Source organism: Physella acuta, unplaced genomic scaffold (assembly GCF_028476545.2).
Source record: "Physella acuta isolate Inbredline_101_S28 unplaced genomic scaffold, ASM2847654v3 ptg000065l, whole genome shotgun sequence".
Taxonomy (NCBI): domain Eukaryota; kingdom Metazoa; phylum Mollusca; class Gastropoda; family Physidae; genus Physella; species Physella acuta.
This window is the reverse complement of record NW_026731585.1, coordinates 455,076-481,967: the sequence shown is the minus strand read 5'-3', so window position 1 is coordinate 481,967 and position 26,892 is coordinate 455,076. Positions and strand designations below refer to the sequence as shown.

The following is a 26,892-nucleotide window of genomic DNA, read 5'->3' as shown; positions in this document are numbered from 1 at the left end:
AAGGTCTAAAATAGTTTAGTACATAGAAAATCATTATTATCTAAATCTAGATTGAATTATCTATATCCTAGATCTACGACTGAGCTATATCTAGAGTTTACGTCTATAATTTTGCACACTTAGCGGTATAGAAGCCGCATATGAATCTTAAGTTATGCAAATAGGCCTTGCATCCAGCATTTCCTAATTAGCATATTTCATAGCTATACAAACAAAGATTTATATAAAATAATAAAGGTCTAAAATAGTTTAGTATATAGAAACTCATTTTTATCTAAATCTAGATAGAATTATCTATATTCTAGATCTACGACTGGTTTGCTTAAGTCGCGTTTTTTTGGATTGTATTTATAACTAATATAAATCTTTTATTTGACCTAGATTCTAGACTCTAGATCTAGATCTATAAATAACTTTCTTGGACAAATTGTAGATCTAGAGAAATTTATCGTAAACTAAATGAAAAGACAGTTGAAAATTAATATAAGTGTTGGAACGTAATAAATACAGAAAACGGACGTATTGTTAAAGTTAAAGCCGATAGAAAATTAGCTTTAGAATGCTTTAAACATTGGAATGGGAACACAATTTTCTTCGATAGATGCCGCCATTTTATTGTACTAAAGAGTCAACAAAAAACTGTGACGTCACGGTCCCGTCGAGTGTAGTGGTCGTTCTTATCTTTTTAAAAAAATAGGGTTAATCTACCTATGAAAAAATCAATAAATTAATTAACGTCTTTAAATAAATGTGTGATTAACAGTCTGTCTTAAAACAAAAAAATTTTCTCTACCTACATACTATTTTACAGCTGTCCACGATGAGTGCAACCATGTACAATAGTCAATCAGCCAAACAAAAAAACAAACAAAAAAATAAATATTCAAACATGTAAACAAAGTTGAGTTTTAGTAGTATATAGATTATCGTAAAACTAAATGAAAAAGACAGTTGAAAATTAATATAAGTGTTGGAACGTAATAAATACAGCAAACGGACGTATTGTTAAAGTTAAAGCCGACAGAAAATTAGCTTTAGAACGCGTTAAACATTGGAATGGGAACACAATTTTCTTCGATAGATGCCGCCATTTTATTGTACTAAAGAGTAAACAAAAAACTGTGACGTCACGGTCCCGCCGAGTGTAGTGGTCGTTCTTATCTTTTTTAAAAAATAGGGTTAATCTACCTATGAATAAATCAATAAATTAATTAACGTTTTTAAATAAATGCGTGATTAACAGTCTGTCTTAAAAGCAAATTTTTTCTCTACCTACATACTATTTTACAGCTGTCCACGATGAGTGCAACCATGTACAATAGTCAACCAGCCAAACAAAAAAAAACAAACAAACAAAAAAAAAATATTCAAACATGTAAACAAAGTTGAGTTTTAGTAGTATATAGATAGATAGATAGATTATAGATGTGTGATCCGTCCACTTAACACTTGCAGATCATACAAAGAACCCTAGCCTGATGTAATTTAATCCCTTGTCGTGGTTTCGACATCAAACATTTATTTTGATTGTAAGCAACCAAAATAATATTGATAGGAATTTTTTTACAATCGTTGACAACAGAAAGATGTTGGCCTCCTATTCAGCCCCTTAACCCGTCACTGTCATGAGTTATGGCTTTACCACTTCTTGTTTTTTACTTTCGAGATAAATCTAGTAGTATCCATGAGGTACCCACCTGGCGTCTAGGTTAGGTTTTAATTCGTATTTTATTTATTACATGAAAACATGTAAAGTACTAAAAAACAAGGTAATTAAAAAGTCTAGTGACAATTTTAGCACAATTTCCTTATGTTATCTAAAAATAGCTCTGTCGTAGCGTAAATCAAGAGCAGGGTTAGTAAAACCATTGGTTAGTTATTAAAACGTTTTTATTTTTAAAAATTTCAGTAATTTACATGTTTTATCAACAATAGAGTTACATGACTAAAAACCCTTGCGCGCCTAGCTACCGAACGTGATGGCGCAGCCATTGAACGTGATGGCACAGCTATTGAACGTGATGACGCGTGTGGTGTGGTTGGATAAACATGCCTACTAATTCGGTCCAAATTTTAATTAATTAAAAAATTTTTTTGTGACCGAACGAAAGGATATTTTTGAAAACTTTCTTCGACAATATTGTTTTAAATTATGGCAGGAATCGATTGGTAAATGTTTCAAGTCGCTAAGTGGTCTGGTTGCCGAGATATGGGCCAAAAACTGCATTTTTTTGAGGTTTTTTGGCTTTTCCGGGAAATCCATGAAAGAAACCCGGAATTTTTATGGCCTATGTTCATCCTCGTAACTTGCTTAACATAATTGCTTTTGGAACTAGTCATCGATATTGCTTTGTTTAGGAGGAGATACGACTTAAAGCTGCGGACACACATCCATCCATTCATTCATACATTCATACATCCAGAAATGACGGGTTAATAAAGGCAATTCTCCAGAATGGAAATTGCGCTAAAAGAATTCAGTACTTTACATATTTTATTTACAATAGAGTTACATGACTGAAAACCATTGCGCACCTATTGTATGTTATGACGCGCTATTGAACGTGATGACGTTTGTGGAGTAGTTGGATAGTTCTGCCTACTAATTTGGTCAATTTTTTTATTAATTCATAAAAAAATAATCAGGCGACCAATTAAGTCAAATTGAATGTAGTGATGCATTGTCTTCATGTCTTGACCCATGTACAGAGGGGTAGCGACCCGCCCGGGGACAAACTTTCGATATGCACCCTCCCTCGAACTTTTAATTTGCACCTCCCCCCCCCCCCCCCCTCGAACTTTTCATTTGCCCCCCCCCCCACCTCAAACTTTCGATTTGCACACCCCCTCGAACTTTTCATTTGCACCCCCCGCTCAAACTTTCAATTTGGCGCCCCCCCCCTAAGGTCGGCGCCCGGGAATATATGTCCCCCCCGCCCCCCCCCCTTTGCTACGCCTCTGCCCATGTACCAATTGCGAACTGTATCTGTCAGTTAGGTGTGCCTGAAATTTCGCTCGGGCGTTTCGATCTAGACAGACTGACGACAGACTGGAGACAGACAGAGGAAGTGAGTTAAATAAAAGCTCGTAACAAATTCATAAAAACGTTTTAATAACAAGTTTTTATGTAATAATGCACTAAAAAGTAGAAAATAAATTATAGACTACTATTAAAATTACTTTAAAGAAAAGCGTGGGCCACTCTATTATCTATTGGATAGCTTTACTAATATTTAGAAAGAGATCCACGCTTTTCTTTATAGTAATTTAAATAGTAGTGTATAATTTATTTTCTACTTTTTAGTGCATTATTACATAAAAGCTTGTTATTAATACGTTTTTTATGAATTTATTTTTAGTACTTTTCATGTTTTTATTTACAATAGAGTTACATGACTAAAAACCATTGTGCGCCTACTGAACGTGATGACGCGTTTTTGTCGTGATGACGCGTGTGGATAGAACTGCCTACTATTTTGGTCAAAATTGTATTTAATTCATAAAAAAATAATTAGGCGACCAATTAAGCTAAATTTAATGTTACAATGCATTGTCTTCATGTCTTGACCCACGTACAACTTAAGAACCGTATCTGTTAAGTAGAAATGCTTGCAATTTCGCGCGGTCGTTTCGATCTAGACAGGCAGACTGACGACAGAGGAAGCAAGTTAAAAAAATGTTTCATAAAAAACGTTTTAATAACAAGCTTCTATGTACTAATGCACTAAAGCGTAGAAAATAAATTATAGACTACTATTTAAATAACTATAAAGAAAAGCGTGGGTCACTTTAGTATTTACTAGCGTACCCGACCCCAGCGCGTTGCCGCGGGGATAGAAGAAAGTTTGACGAAATATGTTAGGATTTCACCAACGCGTTATCAATTATAATTATATGTTCTTAGACGCGTGACCTTCTTTTCTAAAAGTGAGTTATTTAAATGTAAACAATGCCTGTGCTTGAATCATAAATATCAGGATACGGGTTTACCTTCACTACCGCATGAAAACCTTGAGTGTACATTAATCACTCACCGAAATAATATGGTAGAACACACTTCGGTGACCGCCCATGTGTCAGAGCGTATAGGGGCGCTCTCAGCCCCCCCCCCCCCGGATTACACTACCGCATAGGCACGGCGTACGACCCCTGGCCCCTTAAAACTAACAGGCGCCATCGGCCAAATAGCATCCTGTTAATAATGATGCAGATTTCATCATTCGCTAAAGTGACACAAATGAACAGAATTTTTTCTTTAACACGTAAAAAATTATTTGACGTGTTTTAAATATCGTTGTGACTGATGCAATATCCTAACGTTACTAATGGTCTATTATTAGATGCTCAATCTCAATTTCTGACTGGATTGTCTAATAATAGATACTTATTGCATCATTCGCAAAGTGACGAAACTCTACAGTAGGCTCCTCATATTCAAAAAGTTATTTTTTCATCTTTCGCAAGGTGACGAAACTGTACAGAAGGATTTCCTCGCGTTACAAAGTTATTTTTAGAAGCCTGGTGTAGTTTTACCGCTGAATATAGTAGTACCCCTTACTCGCTATGCAGGACGCTCGATTAACGGATGCCAAGTGCCAACATAGTCGCTCTAAAACTCTGGGCGCCAAACCGTGTATTGACGAAAGTTGTACCCTATATGGCGCCACCCATAAGAAACTTTAGTTTTCTTTTTCGCAGAAATATTCTCGGGAGTATTCTCAACTACTCCCTAAAGTTTCATGGTACTCGGATGAACCGCATCCGAGTTTTATTTTTTATTAACCGTGTATAGAGAAAAAAATCGCTCCCCCCCCCCCCCCCGGGGGCGCCGCCCTTCCAATATTAAACAATATTTTTTGCATAACCCTACCATTGAGTGATCTACTCATCTGCATCTCCCCAAAGTTTCATGGTACACGGATGAACGGTGTGAAACCGAAATTTTATAAACCGTATATACAGAAAAATTGCAGCCTCCCGTGGCGCCGCCCTTGCGAAATTAAAAAAGGATTTTTTTTTACAGAACCCTTCCCTGAATTGTTCTAATCAACTCCCCTAAAGTCTCATGGCTATCGGATAACGGTGTCACACCAAAATCGACTTTTATTTTTATATACTGTTTATAGAGAAAAATCGCACCCTCCCGTGGCGCCGCCCTTGCGAAATTAAAAATGATCTTTTACAGAACCCTTCCCTAGAGTTTTATAATGAACTCCCCAAAGTTTCATGCCTATCGGATAAACGGTGTCACTGCAATTCACTTTTATTATTTTTATATACCGTAAATAGAGAAAAATCGGACCCTCCCGTGGCGCCGCCCTTGCGAAATTAATTTTTTTTTACAGAACCCTTCTCTAGAGTGGTATAATGAACTCACTAAAGTCTCATGACTATCGGATGAACGATGCCAAACCAAAATCGACTTTTATTTTTTATACCGTATATAGAAAAAAGCAAATCACGCCCTGTCGGGGCGCCACCCCTGCGAATTTGAAATTATTTTTTATCTCAGAAACCACCCCAGGAATATTCTCAACAACTGCCTAAAGTTTCATGACGATCGGATGAACGGTGTCACTGCAATTCACTTTTATTATTTGTATATACCGTATATAGAGAAAAATCGGACCCTCCCGTGGCGCCGCCCTTGCGAAATTAAAAATGATTTTTTTACAGAGCCCTTCCCTAGAGTGGTATAATGAGCTCCCCAAAGTCTCATGGCTATCGGATGAACGATGCCAAGCCAAAATCGACTTTTATTTTTATATACCGTATATAGAAAAAAAACAAATCGCGCCCTGTCGGCGCGCCACCCCTGCGAATTTGAAATTTTTTTTCCCGCAGAAACCTCCCCACAAATATTCTCAATAACTTCCCAAAGTTTCACGGCGATGAGAGGTGTAGTAATGCATAAAGGACAAACAAACAAACAAACAAACAAACAAACAAACAAACATACATTGCTTTTTATATATATAGATTTTTATATACCGTATATAGAAAAAAACAAATCGCGCCCTGTCGGGGCGCCACCCCTGCGAATTTTAAAAAAAAAATTCCGCAGAAACCTCCCCACAAATATTCTCTACAACTTCCCAAAGTTTCACGGCGATGTGATGAGAGGTGTAGTAATGTATAAAGAACAAACAAACAAACAAACAAACAAACAAACATACATTGCTATATATATATATATAGATAGATAGGTTGGATACCTTTACTAATGTTGAGGAAGAGACCCACTCTTTTCTTTATAGTTATTTAAATAGTAGTCTATAATTTATTTTCTACTTTTTAGTGCATTAGTACATAAAAGCTTGTTATTAAAACGTTTTTTTATGAAAATTGTTTTTAGTACTTTACATGTTTTTATTTACAATAGAGTTTCATGTCTAAAAACCATTGCGAGCCTATTGAACGTGATGACGCGCTATTGAACGTGATGACGCGTGTGGTGTGGTTGGATAGAAATGCCTACTAATTTGGTCAAAATTTTAATTAATTCTCAAAAAATTAATTAAGTCAAATTTAATGTCACGATGCATTGTCTTAATGTCTTGAACCACGTACAAATTAAGAACCTTATCTGTTAAGTAGAAATGCCTGCTATTTCGCTCGGTCGAAAAAATTTTTTTTACCGGAATATATTTCTACTGTAGTTGCGGCAAGTTGTATAATATAAATACGAAAAGCAATTTATGATATTTCATTAAAATTCATACAGAACAGATTTTTTGTTTTTTCTCAATATATTTTTGCATTACGAACATAAAATTGTTTTACATAAAATACAATATTTAATAACACGCTTTTTAGACAAAATAATTGTATACTAAAAATAAAAAAATAAAAATAAACACTTTGCATTGTGATCCGATCTTGACCTAAGTGTCTAGTTGAAGTAAATCGGCCCGTCAGAGGTGGTTGAAATTTCGCTGGTATGTTTCAACACATTATGACAAAACACAGACAAAATAACTAGGAATCGAGTAGAAGCTTTTGACTTTTTTTTTTTTTTTTTTGCTATTTTTCAACAATTTTGACATGTCCAATGTATGTGATGTACTTGGTGAATCCGTTGAACACATTATTTATCTGCTAATTACTTGAAATCCCAGGTGACGTTCTAGGTTTCTTTCTTATTTTCATCTCAGCTGCACCTAATGAATGGTAACCATCCACACCCTTCCAGTGTATTCCTCCCTGATACTGCGTCCTACGGTAATCACCATTCAAGTTTACAAGTAGGCACCTCTGGAACCACCACCCCGTTCTAAATTTGGCAGCGCAACCCATTTCGTCGATATAATCTATAGTGTAAAATCTGCCGCCATTGTGATATTTCAAGTCGTCGGAAGCATTTCCTGAAAAGCCAGAAATGCGAAGGGGAAAATACTCTGACTCACTTCCGATTTTGAACGATTCGTATTGGGCGTAGTAGTCGATCTTCCTGAATGTCATCTCAATTCTTAGTTCCCATCGTCCCATCTGGTTATTATAAAAAAAGGAAAGTGTATGAAATAAGCAAATAGTATAAATAAGAAACAGGTCTTAGACTTTGTAAAACATCGCTGGCTAATATCCGAAACCGTCGAAAGTTAAAACACTTCGGTCAATACGAAAACTTGGCCGGGAAGTTCTTGAATTGTCCTCTAAATATATATATATATATATATATATATATATATATATATATATATATATATATATATATATATATATATATATGATCCTGTTTTTTTACCGATGTTAGTTTGTGCATATGTTTAAGTCCAAGCCAATAGTCGCCAGCATATGTACCAAAACCATCTCTGTAGTCCACCCATTTTTTTTTAAAGTCAACATCCATTTTGTTACGTCGCTGAAATATAAAAGCAATAATTATATATAAATGACGAGTGATTAAATTGTCTTTAAGTTAATAAAAAAATGCCCTAACATTAGGTGAAAAATAATTATTGTCAACATCACCACTTTTACCTACGTAATTGCTCGAAGGTCTAACGTTACGTGTGTAACTTCATTTGACGTCTAAGTTAGTCAAAATTATAAATACAGTTTCCTTTTCTACTGTCTTGAACAAGGATTTGAACTCGGAACTTTATAGTTAGCAGTCCAGCAGTCTTCCGCTTGGCCATCCCGTTCATTTGTCATGTTGTGTAATGTTCCCATGACACAAGTTAAGATTGTATACATACAAAGGCTGTTGTGATTTTAACACTTCAATGTTGTTTGTTACCGAAAGAAAAATGATTTATCTAGAAAATAATTTGCTGTCAAAGATAGTTACTTTGATCAGTTAACTAATAAAATTGAAATAGTTACCAGAATCACAATCCACCCTCCGCCATCAGTTTTGGTATCACACATCACATCTACACCAATTTCGGATTTCATGATCGCCCTTTCTGGTAAATCATCAGACATCGATTTCCTGTCACAAGTTTTCTGTCCAACAAATTTATATTTATTTCAGAACAATTTAATTATAAAGATATGTATATATATATATATATTTATATATATATATATATATATATATATATATATATATATATATATATATATATATATATATATATATATATATATATATATATATGTATATATATATGTATATATATATATGTATATATATATATATATATATATATATATATATATATATATATATATATATATATATATATATATATATATATATATATATATATATATATATATATATATATATAGTTATTGGAATGCATAGAAATGTGTGAAAATTTAATTTTAAACTTTATTTATACCGCTTTTAAAAAACCATATCCTACCTGATATGTTTGAAAGTTATCGGTAATTTTGACTTCACGGCGAGCGAGAGCTTCAGCCGAGCTGTTGACTCCATCCACAGTTCTAAGTGAATTTTTTCCGTGTAAAACTGGAAAAAAAAGTTTTCTGTAGCTTATTGGTGTGTTTGTGTGTTTGTCGAACTACGCATGGGATTATTCATATCTTTATAGGCCTACTGATAAAATTGACACATAATTTGTATAAATAAAATAAATAAAAATAAAATAAAGTAATGAAAAATTAATGAAAAATAAAAAATTAAGACTTTTTATAAAAAAGTAAAAAAAAATAATTGAAAGTTACAATTGACAATTATAAAAATTAATAAATAAATCAAATAAAAAAGAAACAAACAAAAAATAAACAAAAAAATAAACAAACTAACAAACTAACAAACACACAAATAAGTAAAAAAAAAAAAAAATAAAAAAAAAAAAATATATATATATATATATATATATATATATATATATATATACATATATATATATATATATATATATATATATATATATATATATATATATATATATATATATATATATATATATATATTTATATATATATATATGTATATATATATATATATATTCAGTTGATCAGAAAATCTGCAATAGGAGTAGAATTTCGAAATAATTATGCAGATTTAAAAAAAACGGAATATACTAATCAATGATCTTTTTAGATTCAAAAACAAGGTAATTAAAAAGTCTAGTGTCAATTTAAGCGCAATTTCCTTATGTTATCTAAAAATAGCTCTGTCGTAGCGTAAATCAAGAGCAGGGCTAGTAAAACCATTGGTTAGTTATTAAAACGTGTTTTATTAATTTTTTTTTCCAGTATTTTACATGTTTTATTTACAATAGAGTTACATGACTAAAAACCATTGCGCGCCTAGCTACCGAACTTGATGGCGCAGCCATTGAACGTGATGGCGCAGCTATTGAACGTGATGACGCGTGTGGTGTGGTTGGATAAACATGCCTACTAATTCAATCCAAATTTTAATTAATTAAAAAAAAAAAATTTTGTGACCTAACAAAAGGATATTTTTGAAAACTTTCTTCGGCAATATTGTTCTAAATTATGGCAGGAATCGATTGGTAAATGTTTCAAGTCGCTAAGTGGTCTGGTTGCCGAGATATGGGCCAAAAACTGCATTTTTCGAGGTTTTTTGGCTTTTCCGGGAAATCCATAAAAGAAACCCGGAATTTTTATGGCCTATGTTCATCCTCGTAACTTGCTTAACATAATTGCTTTTGGAACTAGTCCTCGATATTGTTTCGTTGAGGAGGAGATACGACTTAAAGCTGCTGACTCACATCCATTCATTCATACATTCATACATCCAGAAATGACGGGTTAATAAACGCAATTCTCCAGAATGGAAATTGCGCTAAAATAATATATAATCATATATTATTATCAAATATTGAAATTTTTTTAAATTTAATTTTATTTGTTCTAAATGACATGCTTTAACGCATTCTTTTAGCATAGCTAAATCTTAAATCTGTAGTTTAACATTTAGTGATAATACTAAACAAGTGTATCTTTCTCAGATTCTGTCTTAAGCTACCTAGCAGGTTTGGCAAGTGGACGTTTTTTGACAAGGGTACGTTTATATTATTCAGTATCCTACACAGAATTATTTTAAGGTGGATGGCATTATTATTATTTTTTTGCTTTAACTGGTGAGGTATTGTGAAAATAGAAATTAAAAATTATTATTTTAAAAAACCGTTTCGGACATAATTCTCTTCACTACAATTTAACGATTAATTTTCCATCATATTTCTCTGAGCAAGAGTAGATTGATAGTTAGCTTATAAAAGATTCGCACATATTTAATCCCACTTTGGAGTTGGCTGCAGAAGTACTTCCAAATTTGATGCAATATTTACATTTTATAATAAGCAGATCTAGAAAAATAACTAAATCAATATTTTAATGTACAATTAACTTTACAGTAGTCGCATAAGGCTTGGTAAAGTCATTCACGTATGCTGAATATAAATGACTGATTTACATAAAACATCTGTGTTTAAAAAATAGTTCATTTACTGTGTGTTTAAAAGCTAGAAAAGAATGTCAGTAAATTATCCTAATACATCTGCTAGCTAAAGCGTGAGTAAATGTTTTTTCATCTAATGTTAATATACATTAATCTGCACATCAAATCTGCGCAGGCACTTGTGCGGAATAAACTTCACATACCTGGAGCATCGTCTGATAAAACGAAGTGAGTTTGTACAGTCAGCAGCAGGATGATGTCAACCCAGTTAATAATGTCCATGGTGGGTGAAGTTGTTAAACAAAGCCGACTGACGATGGGATTTTAGCCAGGTTGTGGACAACTGACAAGCCACGTAGTGAGACAGTGCAGACTGTGATGTTTGCTGACGTATTGAGAGAAATCTATTGGTTGGTTAAAACACGTGAAAAACGAAAGCCCTGACAGTAGTGAGTGGGTCTAATCTCATAGCTGGTGAACGGAAAAAAGTCACAGGGAAAAAAAAGGAAAAAAGTTACAGCTTTTGCTAAGAAAAAAAGTCACAAAGGAAAAATTTCATTTACAAAAAAAGTCACAGAAATAAAGTCACAAAAAAAAGTTCCAAAATCTTTTAAGGAATATTTTGATTTAATTTTTGTGAATCGTAAAATTTTGGTGTTAAGTTGTGAGTTTTTTTTTTTGTGTACCACATTTGTTAATTTTAAAAGCATTATGGTTAATAACAAAAATATGTAAAAGTACTGGAAGGTAATTTACACATAAACCTCAATTGTGTTACGTATTTAGTTAAATACGCGGTAGAAAAGTTAATTACAAAAGAAAATCGGCACATATTTGTGTTTTGCATATTTATTTTTACCGTTGGCCGTTCGTTGGTCAGCTTCTCCTCAGCCGGCCTTGTTTTTTTTACGTTTTTTTACGTTTAGCGTCAAAGCCAGCCTTTGTACCTTGTAAGCTTTCTATTATGATCCTAAGGTTTGTTACGTAATGAGCGTGATAAAGGTGGTTGAGCTTTTGTTGAGACGAGTTGAGGACAGCAAGTTCGCATTATCTACGTCTTTATACCATTTCACGCTAATTGAAAGTTAGTATTTAAAAACACGATTGAATCGTACATTTTATTAAATGTGATGTGTAAAACGGAATTACATTTAAAACCTACAGACTCTATACTAAAATGCTTTTATCTGTGTTATAAATATAACCATATGTATACAACCCACGCATCTATATCTAAAATGTTTACTTTACATTTAGTTAGTCGTAAGTTGATTGGCATATAACGTAAAAGTATTAAATACCCCATGCAACGCATATGTGACTTTTTTTCCTGTGACTTTTTTTTCCTGTGACTGATTCCTACAATTTAATGACTAGGTTTATTATAATCCATTGGGTCAGAGCAACTCTAGCTGAAGCCAAAAGGGATAATCCCTAATTTTAGTCTTAAAGATAAAAAAAAAGAAAATTAACTTATTGGCATACTTTGTTTACACACGAAAAATCAATGGACCCAAATCAACTTATAGTTATTTAAATAGTAGTGTATTATAATTTATTTAATTTATTTATTTAGTGCATTATTACATACACTCTATTATTAAAACGTTTTTACAAGCTTTTATTTTACTTGCTTCCTCTGTCTGTCGACAGTCTGTCGTCATAGATCGAAATACTCGAGCGAAATTTTGGGCACTTCTAATTTGACTTAATTGAATGCCTAATTCATTTTTCATGAATTAATTTTTTAAAAATTCCAAATTAATAGGCAGTCTTATCCAAATATCCCGCTCTATTATACGTACGTTATCATGTTCATTGGGTGCGAAATAGTTTTAGTTGAAAATTTAAAGTACTGAAAAAATATTCATAATTTTAAAAATAAAAAACGTTTTAATAACACGCTTTTTTGTAATAAATTTCAAAGTACTACACTGATCACATATACCAGCTAAAGACAACAAAGGCAACTACAGAACAAAACAAACAACCAAAACGACAGCAAACAAACACAAAAAAAACACAAACAACAAAACCAAACTCCCAGCCAAATTACTACCGTAACCTGTATGGAGAAAAAAATTAGGAAAAAAAAACATAAGTAAAATATATGACAAATGTAAACATAATTACATACATGATCAAAAGATAAAATATTTAAACACTAACAACAACTAAGGATAACTAACTAGGGCCTAGAGAGAATTACTGCTACTAACACTAACTCTACAATCTAAAATACTAAAATCAATAATTTTCTTATAAGTCATAAGAGTCAGCTTATTACCTACACAAGGAATTCAGCCCGAACAACATACACAAACTACATTGGTAAACAATAAAGCAAAACACACTTCGCCCCGATAAATGCAGACACAATGATGACAAAGTAGGTGTTAACAACGTTGGAAGGATCCATGCACACATGACGTTCAAAGCATCAAAAACTGAAGGCTAAAAAAAAGAAACACTGAACCTAGCAATATAAAAATAAACTACAAAACTAAAAACAAACATGTTTATGGTGGATAAACCACAATAAAAAATAAAGCATAAGAAAAAATAAGAAAATACACATAAGCCTACACAGGGCCGGCGATAGTGGGTGGCAAACGGGGCGGTCGACCCAGCCCCGCGCTTGAAGGGGCCCCGACGTTGTTAATTGTTATAACTGAGACCACGGTTGCTGTTAGTGAGTTATCGCCCACCTGAACTGAGAAAGGCCGTAATTCGATACAAAAATTGGACGCGAATTAGCCCCCAACATGGGATGTAAATTTGGGAAACACGTAAAGAGATACCCTATTGTATGCGGACCGATGAAGACGTCCTTTTAGTGATAAGATGGGATCCTGTAGTGGACACAGAGTTTTTTCCAGGCATCTCTTCGGAGGGGGGGGGGGGGGGGCTAAAAAATGTAAGTTTTAAAATATTGTACTGATTCTAAACAAGTTTTGAAGTCTATACTGTTTTGATACATCAGGCCGAGTTGGCTTTATTGTAAATTTGTCCTTATTTCTCACACGTTTAAAGTACCGATTTTCACCGCAGCCGTCGCGAAACTCATAAATAAGGTGTAGCTGGCTGTCACTTCCTAATAATAGACACGAACCTTCTCTTGTGAGACCGCGATCATGACCGGTAATGTAATACGTGGTCGCTCTATAAACACAAACATTCTTAGTAACGTAGTACTTGAATTTAGTGCCCCTTTCCTTAGAGTATAGCATCCCGTAGCCATAGATTTAAATGCACAGTTATCCTTTACTTCACCCCACCAACTGCCACCCACCCCAAAGCTCCATCCTACTGAGCGTCAATGATTACATTTGAGAATAATTTCTTTTGGATATCCATAAACATAGGGTTTGTTTTTACGATTCGTAACCAGTATATATTCCCGATTCGAGCTAAGTCAAAAGATATCAATCTTTTCACAAGCTTTTTTTTAACTCACTTCCTCTGTCGTAATTCTAGATCTAAATGCTGGAGCGTAATTGCAGGCACTTCTAACTGACAAATACGGTTCGTAGTTGGAACGTGGGTCAAGACATGAAGACAATGCATTCTGAAATTAAATTTAACTTAATTTGATATCTAATTAAGTTTTTTATAAATTAATTAAAATTTTGACCAAATTAGTAGGCATTTCTATCAAACCACACCACACGCGTCATCACGTTCAATAGGCGCGCAATGGTTTTTAGTCATGAAATTCTTTTGTAAATAAAAACATGTAAAGTACTAAACAATTTGTTCATAAAAAACGTTTTAATGACAAGCTTTTATGTACTAATGCACTAAAAAGTAGAAAATAAATTATAGCCTACTATTTAAATAACTAGAAAGAAAAGCGTGGGTCTCTTCCTAAGCATTAGTAATGGTATCCAATAGATACTCAAGTGACCCACGGTTTTCTTTATTGTTATTTAAATAGTAAACTATAATTTATTTTCTACTTTTTAGTGCATTAGTACATAAAGGCTTGTTATTAAAGCGTTTTTTATGAAAAAAAGTTTCCTATTCTTTTCAACTTTATTTACTTCAGTTTTGTTGATTTTGTAATTTGTCTAACATTCTGTGCTTACTAACGCTCTTTTTTTACTTTCTCGTATATACAAAGTATAGAGAAAGTCTTGTAAAGGTTTAAAAAAAATCAAGATTTTTGCAAATCTCGACGTTTTACACCTCACTGATATGGAAAAAACATAATTTTGTAATCTTGTCAGTATGTCTGTGTGTATGTGTGTGTGTGTGTGTGTGTGTGTGTGTGTGTGTGTGTGTGTGCCTGTGTGACTGTAAACACGATAACTTGATAGGTTGAGATGTGTAATTAGTGCTAACCATAATCCTAACACTAACCCTAACCATAAAACTAACCCTAGCCCTAACCTTAGTCTTAACCTTAGCCTTAAACCAATATCTAACACAAACCCTAGCCCTAACCGTAACCCTAACTATACCTTAAACTAGGTGGATAGTAATTCAATTTGGCTTAAAACAAAATTACTGTGCCCCCCCCCCATACCTCCTTCCTATTTCGATATTACACTGCTAATAAATCTAGAGTGGATTAGCCTTGTTTATCTATAATCTATATTCTATATACTCAGGAGTTTGTTTACTTTAAAAAATTATTTTTTTAAATTTTGGTTATTTGTCGTTTATGCTTGATCAGAGCATCCAAACTAGGTATAGAACTTAAAAATACTTTTTTATGTAGAGAATTTATAAATTACTTTATACACAAATGTATGTGAAGATTTAAATTAAATTAGCGGTATATTCATTTGTAGAAACACACTATTAGTTAACTACTTATTTCAATCTGACTGTGTAATGTAGTCTATGCCAACAACGGTACAAAACTTTGCTCTATTGTAAGGTGCACTTACTAACAGTACAGTACATAATGTTTTTTTAAAGCAGTGTGATGAAAATAAAACTGATTCAAAATATTCGAACACATTTTTTAAAAAGGATCGTCCTAAAACGACGACACACTACACTAGGGGAAAATAAAGGCTGATATTTTGCTTTTTCATTTATTTATTTTTATTTTTCGTTTAAATTAAAAAATAAATTGATTCATATGCTCAACGTTGACTCGGCTGAAAACTATTTAGAAAGAAATCAATATAAGCTGAGGTTTGACGTCTTTTTAGATTTAGGGTTCTGGCGTTTTGTTCACTTAGGGAATGGGGGGGGGGGGGGGAATATAAAATCGTCCAAAAGTTTATTTTAACTTTAATCTCAACCTAAAAGGTAACCGTAACCAGAGCCGGCGTTAGGGGGTGGCTAACGGGGCGGTCGCCCTAGACCCCGCGCTTGAAGGGGCCCCGCGCTGCAGCACTGTCATTGTTATCTGAATAAGTTTGTAAACTTAAATAAATTGTTGCTGAATTCAATTGGGAAAAACTAAATGGTCGAATGCCGAAGTTGTTGATTGTTATAACTGAGGCCCCGGTTGATGTTAGTGAGTTATCACCCCCCTAAACTGGGACAGGCCGTAATTCGATAAAAAAAAAACAGTGTCACACCTCGCTGTGTGCTGGGTACGGTCGCCTCGCATTTGACCTGAGCTGACTGGAGATAGTTGGACGCGAATCAGCCCCCGACCTGACATGGAATGTAAATTTGGGAAACACGTAAAATGATACCGATGAAGACGTCCTATTGGTGAGAGGACTGGATGCCTGTAGTATACAGTTGGTGACCTGATGAACGCTAGTCCTGACTTGCTTGTTGTAGATGTCGTATATGTAGGCCTACTTGTCTTGGTATAACAAAATTAACATTCAGTTGCGTGCAGAGGGTGGGAAGAGGGCGACGAGGCCCTTAGGATCTATATCAAGGGGCATTAGACAGAGTGATTTATTATTCTTTTTTTTTGGAAGAAAGTTAAAAGTGTTGATGTAGCATGGTTCCTCTATCATTAGCAGGTTAACGTCATGGTGTCACCACCCCCTCCCCCCCCCCCTCCACCCTTGTCGGGATTTATCAAATTTGCTATTAAATTTGACTATTAACACTCTAATTAACCACTTCTTAGAGTGAAACAATCATTTTTTGTATATGTTTTGCTTTTTTTTTGCCTTGGTGTCACCCCCCCCCCCCCTAAATGGTGTCACCCGGTGCGGTCTGCAACCCCCCCCCCCCTCGCTACGCCCCTGCTTTTATATTAAAAATTAGTCATCAAAAGACAATTTAAACAACTTTATTTTCCTAATTATTTGGCACGTAATTGAATTTTCTTAAGTGATTTGGTATGAATTACATAACTGTCAAAAGTGATTTAATATCTTAGCAAGGAAAAAAAAACTAAGAACATTGGGTTAAAACGTGGGAGAGGTTAACATCTGTTATTAAAGTCTTATAGACTCCAAAACATTTATGTGTTATTATGTGTGTATGCATATTATATAGGACTATACACACACACACACATATATATATATATATATATATATATATATATATATATATATATATATATATATATATATATATATATATATATATATATTAGCCGTCACGGCCAGGCCCTGCTCTGGCCTCTGTGAAAAACCTATCTGTAAAAGACCATGACATTTGTGTTTTGTAATCAGCATTGCCCACCCTAATCACAACCAGCCATAACCAAAACACACACAAAAAAGAACCGCGAACATAACACAAACACAAAACAACCACAACACATTCACAAAACAACACAAACAAAATACAACACAAATAAAACACAACACAAACAAAAACGGATTCACGGATTCGATTCACTTAAAGACGATTCTAACCTTTCTTATCCATACTCTATGGCACTGTACAAAGCGAAATTATGCACCATAGCGCTCATAATATAGCCCAGTGCGCCAAATTTAGCCCTGGTGGGCGCCGGCGGACGCGTCTATTTCAATTTAATGAACAATTATAATACTCCAAGCTTATCCGTAAACGGAAAGAAATAAACGTATAGGACATGTAGGACCTGGCTTATTAACTGTTAATGATTTTTTTTTAAAATAATTAGTAAACTGTAATTTCAGTGTAGTGAATAAATAAAAAGCAGTATTAAAAATACCTACAACATTGCACTTGATCAATCCCCGCTAATTATGTAATTATTTTTTTTTCTTATATTCCTTTGTAATCCACGACAAACATAATTACATACATAAAGAATTTTCAACGATATATATATATATATATATATATATATATATATATATATATATATATATTAATATATATTTATATTAATGTATATTTATTAATACATTATTACAATTAGAACATAAGAAAATAAGAAAATAAATTATGGGAAAATGACAAGTTATGGAAGGAGTTTGTCGATTTAAAATTGGTGGTGCCCGTCACCCTACCGATATTTTAGAATGTGCTCTAGAGTTAAAAAAGGTTGGGAACCCCTGGTTTAAGATAACCTGAAACGTAACCGTGTAAATAAGTTGATGGTGTGTTGTAAGCTAAAAGTTAGGTTAGGGTTCGGGTTAGGGTTCGGGTTAAACTTTGCTTGAATCTTGGGGTTTTGTGACAAATATTTTAAATTAGTAAAATCCGTTTTATTTTAAGTAAACGAATGTTAAGTTACGTCTTGGTAGTTATTGTTGTCTCTTGTATTATGTATATAAACACAATTGAAAACACAATAGTTTAAAACATCAGATAACAAATTATAATTACCCCTGGCTATTTCGTGTAAATACATTTTATGGTTGTGTGTGACTGAGTTATGTGACATGTTTTAATGAAACTTAAGCAAAACCAACCAGTAGATTTCTTGAAACACATCAGCCAACTTATCAGTTGATTACAGCCTCTATACCTCCACCTACAAACATCAGTCTGCACTGTGTAAGTACTTGACTGGTCAGTTTTCCAAAACCTAAGCGGCTAAACCCACATCGTCACTGTCTGCCTTGTTTATCAACTTCAACTATCATGGACATCAACAACTGGCTTGCCATAATCCTGCTGCTGACTTTACAAACTCACTTCGTATTTACAGCAGGTATGTGACATTTATTCCGCACACATTTCTTGCACAGATTTTATTTATTTGTGCCAGCAGAAGACACTGACATGAACAAATCTTGTTTTTTTACTGCGTGTGTATAGGTTTCAAGGGGTACTCTAGCTAATCACGTGTCCAGCCGATGACATAGAGCTGTTCACTGCAAGCGTCCAGTTTATCGGACTCAAATTCCAGTCTTACTGCAAAGATTTGCAGATAATATTTAAAGCTTGATTACTGTAAATTAACAATAGATGTAAGAATATTGACTCATGTTTGTAAATGTTGCATCAAATTTGGAAGCACTTCTGCAGCCAACTCCAAAGTGGGATTAAATATGTGCAAATCTTTTATAAGCTAATTATCAATCTACTCTCGCTCGGAGAAATATGATGGAAAATTAATCGTTAAATTGTAGTGAAGACAATTATGTCCGAACGGTTTTTTAATAATAATAATAATTTTTAATTTCTATTTTTACAATACCTCATCAGTAAAAAAAAATAACCTTTAAAGAACTGTGTGTAGGATCCTAAATAATATAAACTTACCCTTGTCAAAAAAAGTCCACTTGCAAAACCTGCTCGGTAGCTGAAGACAGATTTTGAGAAAAATATATTTGTTTAGTATCATCACTAAATGTTTAGCTTCAGATTCGGGATTTAGTTATGCTAAAAGAATGCCTTTGAGTTTGTCATTTGGAACAAACACAATTAAAGAAAAGAAAATTTCAGTCTTTGATAATAATATATTATTATATATTATTTTTATTATTATATTATTTATATTGTTTGTTTGTTTGTTGATTTGCTTGTTTGTTTCTTTATTTCTTTATATTATTTTATTTATTTAGTAATTTTTATAATTGTTAATTTTTAACTTTCAATTATTTTATTTTTTTACTTTTTTTAAAATTCTTAATTTTTTATTTTTCATTAAATTATTTTATTTTATTTTTTTTATTTATATAAGAAAACATACAACTTATGGGTCAATTTAAGCAGTAGCCTATAAAGATATGAATAATTTCATACATAGTTCGACAAACACCAATAAGCTACAGAAACTTATTTTTTCCAGTTTTACACGGAAAAAACTCACTTAAAACAGTGGATGGAGTCAACAGCTCGGCTGAAGCTCTCGCTCGCCGTCAAGTCATTATGAAAGATAATTTTCAAACATATCAGGTTTACCAATTTACCACGTGTAAAAGCTGTACAAATATAGTTAAAGTTTCATTCATTTCTATGCCTTCCAATATATATATATATATATATATATATATATATATATATATATATATATATATATATATATATATATATATATATATATATACATATATATATATATGTATGTATGTGTGTGTGTGTGTGTTACGGTCAAAGCCCGAAGTGCGGCCAAAGCCCGCATTGGCCGGCTTTCTTGGCCAATATTCTATCTAGACTAAGTTGTGATTGCGTTTTCATTATTCTGGGTGCGGTTTCATTGTGAGTAATGTATTGTTTAGCTCTTGTTTGTATAGCATTATATATGCAATGCGGCATAGATCAAAAGGACCGTCAGACCATGAGACAGACGTAGCAGATGGCTGTCAAAAGAAAGAAAAATGTAAAACCATGTTAGTTTCCATATATGGGCTACAACTGTATGTGACAGCCTCCTCCATGATGACGATGAGGTGAGACAATCATCAAAGAACAAATTCAAACACAGTTGGCGTCTTATTGAAATGCAAAGTAACCAAGACGGCAAATACAAGTTTATACTCATTTACCAGGATCATTTAACCAAGTTCATATCATTGCGAGCTTTGGAAACCAAAAGATCAGAAGAAGTTGCTTACCAGCTGCTGGATATCTTCACGACTATTGCGAAGACCAAGGCATAGCCAAAGCCAAGGTTCAGTCGAACTTGCCAACCAAGATGTTCAAAACATGATGATTACATGGATGCAAACAATTAGCTCATCGGGCTGAGAGTCTCATATTCATTCAATTTATAAAACATCGTTCTTTTCATCAAGGAATCCAACAATCGCCATACGAAGATTGTTTGGATGCAAAGCAAAAGAGGGGCTTAGCACATCAAATCTACCAAAGGAGGATCTCGATAATTTAGTTACTGAGGAAGATCTTGAGAACATTGAACAAGAAATGGAGGTTGCCCTAAATGCAACGACATCCTCAGCTAACACATAGGCTGCGGTGGCGGAAAGTCCTGACCAGTTGAGTGACAATAATACGGCCTATAGATTATGTGTAGGTTGTTAAAAATATTGTAGTGCAGCCCATGCTTGTTGATCCTGTGGCAACGATGTCCATGCTATTTGCTGAATACCCAATGAAGCAGACAAAGGGTACGGAGGAAATATTACCTGCAGATTATGTCACAACAAACAAGAAATCATGTACAACACCTAATACTAGCTTGCAAACTCAAGATGCTAAGATGCTTAAAACATCAAATACAAAATTTAAAGATGGTAAAGTGGGTGACAATGTACGCATCCGTATACCAGATGTTGACAGAGGTCGTGGTGATCCCCGAAGCGTCATTGCAGCTGTCATGAGCGTCGAGGGCGCTTTCTACAAGTTAGGAACGGAACATGGTGTTCTAAAACAGCTGTATGCTAGCAGTGAGTTTTCAATTCTTCACGAAAAACTGCTCTTATTGTCGTCATTTGGCACTGAGGAAAAATCACTATGAACAATCGCATCATCACAATCATTGAACGCTACACCCGCTGCAATTGCACAACCAAGTACACAAAAAATCGCTACAACTGTAAACATAACAAGCTACTGTGTAATTCTAAATGCCATAAAAGCTCAACGTGTTGTAACAAATGATAATATTGATTGATTGAGATTATAGTACAATAAAAAATTTGAATGTTTCTGTCATTTACTTTAATTAATAATCAATAAGGACTTAATTTCATGATCCTTACGGTATAAAAAAAACTCAAAATCTGCTCATGATCTTCTAATTCGGACTTTGGCCGGTCGTCCCTAGCCAGATGATCTTCTAATTAAGACTTTGGCCGGTCCACCATGGCCAGTCCGCGGATTGGCCGACCAAAGGCCAAAATCAAGCAAAGTTTCGGAATTTGACCGGTTAATGGGAGGCGATATTGGCCAATGGGCGCATTGGCAGGCCAATCCGCGCATTGGCCGACTTGGGACTTTGACCGTAACACACACACACACACACACACACACACACACACATATATATATATATATATATATATATATATATATATATATATATATATATATATATATATATATATATATATATATATATATATATATATATATATATATATATATATATATATAATTAAATTGTTCTGAAATAATTATAAATTTGTTGGACAGAAAACTTGTGACAGGAGATCGATGTCTAATGATTTACCAGAAAGGGCGATCATGAAATCCGAAATTGGTGTAGATGTGATATGTGATACCAAAACTGATGGCGGAGGGTGGATTATGATACAAGTAATTAGCAAATAATGGATTACAACAATGTATACATTTACGTTGAAATCAAACCCATTAATGACTTTTGTCTATGGAAATTTATTCATCTCGTTGGTAAAATTAAGGGTTTGTCCTGAGACTAAATTTGGGTCATCGTTTAATTAAATCAAAAAAAATATTATAATCCCTCATCATGCTTGTACTAATACCGCCTTTATATTTCAGCGACGTATCAGCTTCGACGTGGATTTTAATAAACGTTGGCTCCACTACAGAAATGGTTTTGGCTCATCTGCTGGGGACTTTTGGCTTGGACTCAAACATATGCATAACTTAACCAAAGTAAGTAAACATTTTGAGACGGACAAAGTGGATGTATGCTAATTTTGCGTGCATCCTTGTTGGGACAAGGATGTTTAAATAACCTTTGTAAACCACCGACAAACATAAACAAACACCAGTAGTAAACTAAAATAATGAAGCCATCTTCAAATCTAAACAAACAATAGTATTACAGAAAAAGAATGGAACTTTTGAAAAGCAGTATTCTGAAATCCGAATTTTAAATATATATATATGTACTTGACGAAACAAAAAAAAGTTGTGTGATATTCGTGGTAATATTTATAAACAATTCTTAATAATCAACCATCTACACATCTACATTACTCGCACGCGATTCAAGTTAACAAGGCCAAGGTACAGAAACATAGCAAAGGGTTGAGCCTCGGAGAAACAAGAACAAAAACACCATTTGCAAGCGTACGGGACAGCATCAGATAAACGGCGACTAAATCGCCAAATGCAGGTGCCTGTCAAATGTGAATCGCAATCGGCACCAACAGATGCATCCTGACTACTTTGCTGTATATATATATATATATATATATATATATATATATATATATATATATATATATATATATATATATATATATATATATATATATATTTATATATACTGGCCTCTGAGAAAGACGTTTTTCTAAACGACCATGTTTTGTGTGTTTAAGATGCAGCATATACCCGGCATTGCACGGGTTTAAGAAATATATTACTTTTCGAATTAACCATAACCACAACAAATCAAATCCAAAACAAATTAAAAAACAAATGTAAACATTACACTGACACAAAATCAAACACAAAAGCAAACGCAAACAAACACAAAGACGCAAACACAAACGTAAACAAAAACAAACAAGCTAAACAGTAAAGCAATTATAAAAGCAAACACAAACACAAACGCTAACACAAACGCAAACAATAGCGCAGAACATAAACACAAACTTAAATGCAAATATAAATGCATACTGTTCTCAATCTAGCCCAGGATGCCAAAATCGCACTCTGCCGGGGCGCCAGTGGAGCCGCCAGATTCAACTTAGTAAACGACTATAATACCCCAACATATTCATATTCACTGAAACGAACGTAGGCGCTATAGTAACCCTTCTAATTCATTATAACACACGTAGGTGCCATAGCGCTCACGCAAAGACCCGAGGCGCCAAATAGCACTGAGTCCGGTCACCTGAGGACGCGCCTGCTTCAATTTAGTGAGCAACTATAATACCCCTAGCTTGTCTGCAAACAGAGAACATTTAGGAGCGGCTTTTAAACTTATATTTATTTTATAAATTTATGCTGCTTATGTAAAAAAAGTACTTTTTATCCCAAAGTAATTTTTTTTTTAAAACGAAGTAATTGTGATTTCGTTTTTATTTATTTATTTATTTATTGATTTATTTATTTATTTTTTGTTGTTGTAATTTATCAATTTATCAAGGAAAGTAATTGGTGCTAAGAGACGAAGGGAAGTGATTTTCAGACACAATTAGAATTTTTGTGAAGAGTGATACATTTTCTTTAATTTTTTAAAGTCCAAAGTGGCTTTAATTAAACCGATAATTTTGACAAATGAAAACTTGTTTTTACAAAACCGTGCATATTAATTTTTTTATAAATTCATTAATTAAAAGAAAAAATTAAACACTTAAAGAACTGTACACTTTGGTGATGAAGTCGAGTTTTTTTAACAGTATTCATGTCTTCCCTAGGTCCGTTCGCCTCATGCATGGCCACAGAATCCGTTTGGGCTTGATATAATAGAACATATATTTATATATTTATTTAAATAAAAATATAGTTAAGTATGTGTTTAAATTATATGCATATTTGAAAGCAATGTTTACCTATTACAATCGCCAGAATGGTACGTGGGAACTAAGAATCGATATGAGATACAAGAACGTCAACTACTACGCTCAATACAGATCTTTCAAAATAGGAAGCGAATCAGAGTACTTTCCCCTTCGAGTTTCTGGCTTCTCGGGCAACGTGAAAGACGAGTTGAAGAGACACAATGGATATCGGTTTTACACGATAGATTACCCTGGGACAACCCAATGCGCTGCTAAGTATTTAGCAGGATGGTGGTTCCACAATTGTCATGACGTATTTCTGAATGGAGAGCAGCCAAGAAGGAAATGGGCTCGCGGCATACACTGGTACTCATTGACTGACGACAACAGCAATCTTCAGTCAGTGGAGATGAAAATAAGAAAACAGTAATGAGAAAATAAAATATACATCATTGAGATAGTTCAAACACTAGTGCATAAAGTTTAATTGAACCTCTTTTTAAAACAATGTATTTTTTTTATAATGGGGTGATTTAATATATTTTATTATACTGGTTAAATGTATAGCTTACTTCAGCTTCAAACAAATGTATTAAGATTATGAGATTTAATATGAATATCATCAGTAAACTTTAATGCTCTAAACATATATTGAAACATAAAAATAAAATGCTCTAACCGTAATCAAATAAATTAAATCTCCAACTAATAGCAACATCCCGATATTATTTTTAGCTCCTTATACATTAGAAGATAAATGTTTTCTGAACATTTTCAATTTAGGTCTAGACATTTTCAAAATATTTTATATATAAGGTAGTAATTGTAAATGATATTACTTACACAACCACTTAAATACTTTTTAGTCAAAAGTAGGATAATCGTTTTCCTTGGATAACTGTGGGTTTCGTGGGTCATACATAAAGAACTTCACATACATTTGACGATTTTTATCTTTCCCTTTGCCTCCCTACTGTCACATCTCGTCAGAAAAAGCCAGACCATACATTAAAAAGACGTCACACCTCAGACAACATGTTTTTGTAATTTAAAACAGCGATTTTGGTTGAGCATAGAATCTCTAGTTCTAGGCTAGATAAATTTATTGTATAGTTAAATTAGAAGAACTGCCCAGCGTATCATATTGGCACCTGGTTTGTTGTGGAAAAAATTAAAATAATTGTTCTGAACTTTTATAATTAATGTGGTGTTTCTACCAATAAATTTATCAATAAATTAATTAACGTCTAAATGGATTTGTGTTTAACATTTTGGTAAAAAAAAATTATTTTCTACTTAAATAAGTATTTTACAGTTCTACACATAGTGCAGAAGCTCTCATGTAACCGAACAGACAAACAAACAAAACATTAAATATAGATCTACTACAACTCGAGTTCTAGTTAAATATATAAAAAGATGTTTTTCAATTTTGACTGTTTATTTAGATTTTTATTTTCTGTTTTGATAATATTTGCCTGAACTTTAGGTTAAAACACTTAGGACTCTTTTTTTATCTAACAACCAGCTGAAAAAAAATTAAAATATCAAAATATTAATCAAATATTTACACTGTGTAGACATCACATATATATATATATATATATATATATATATATATATATATATATATATATATATATATATATATATATATATATATATATATATGTGTGTGTGTGTGTGTGTGTGTGTGTGTGTAGTTACGATTCCAAGGTAATTGTACTTATGTTAGCCCTATTAAAGAGTAAGTGAGACGCCGCCCATAAACAAATGAGACGGGTGACCAGCGTTTGATCAGCCGGCCAGGTAATTAAAATGAAATGCGGAGGCATGTTCATGGACGTCAGCATTGACCGTGTGAAGCTTGGCAGTCGGTCTAATAAGATTTTGACACTAGTGTTGGTGCATAATTACCCCAGCACCTGGAGTTTAGTGAGACAGTTATTTAAGGAGGGGTTTGAGACGGTAAGATTAGACTAGGGAGACACACACACTCGGGTGGCTAAAGTGAGGAGGTTCAAGGGACGCCTCTGTGAGCCGGTGGCACGAGATGTCTGTACTGTATTAGTCTAGTATTAGACATAGGCTTCGAGAGACCGTTAGGGACAAAGTAGAGTAGTGGGACTAAGGACTTTAGTTGAAAGTAAAGTAGTAGGACTAAGGACTTTAGTTGTTGTACATGTATATATTTTAATCTCACCGGAAAACGTAACTGTAAAGCTTAGCTGATTTTTGGGTTTAAGGTAACTTAAAACTTAACCGTGAAAATAAGGTGATGTAAGCTAAAGGTATGGCTAGGGTCCGTGTTAGGGTAAGAATTAGGGTTCGGGTTAGGTTAGGGTTCAGGTTAAACTTTCCTTGAGCCTTGTGACTTCTTCT

The 26,892-nt window shown here is 33.5% G+C and overlaps 2 protein-coding genes across 2 annotated transcripts; one reads left to right on the top strand and one right to left on the bottom strand.

The window, feature by feature from the left end:
• Nucleotides 1-6,785: 6,785 nt before the first annotated feature.
• On the bottom strand, nt 6,786-14,410 carry LOC131951358 (ficolin-1-A-like). The gene is made up of 6 exons (XM_059313742.1): nt 14,304-14,410; nt 11,050-11,231; nt 8,814-8,920; nt 8,326-8,448; nt 7,745-7,861; nt 6,786-7,488 (listed from the first exon to the last, which is right to left on the bottom strand). Exons 2-6 carry the CDS (start codon nt 11,126-11,128, stop codon nt 7,099-7,101), a joined length of 816 nt encoding a protein of 271 aa, XP_059169725.1. The 5' UTR covers nt 11,129-11,231; nt 14,304-14,410; the 3' UTR covers nt 6,786-7,098.
• A 4,240-nt stretch (nt 14,411-18,650) lies between these two features.
• Nucleotides 18,651-25,751, top strand: LOC131951373 (ficolin-1-like). The gene is made up of 5 exons (XM_059313765.1): nt 18,651-18,872; nt 19,956-20,062; nt 22,262-22,384; nt 22,592-22,708; nt 24,578-25,751. Exons 1-5 carry the CDS (start codon nt 18,803-18,805, stop codon nt 24,938-24,940), a joined length of 780 nt encoding a protein of 259 aa, XP_059169748.1. The 5' UTR covers nt 18,651-18,802; the 3' UTR covers nt 24,941-25,751.
• The last annotated feature ends 1,141 nt before the right edge of the window (nt 25,752-26,892 follow it).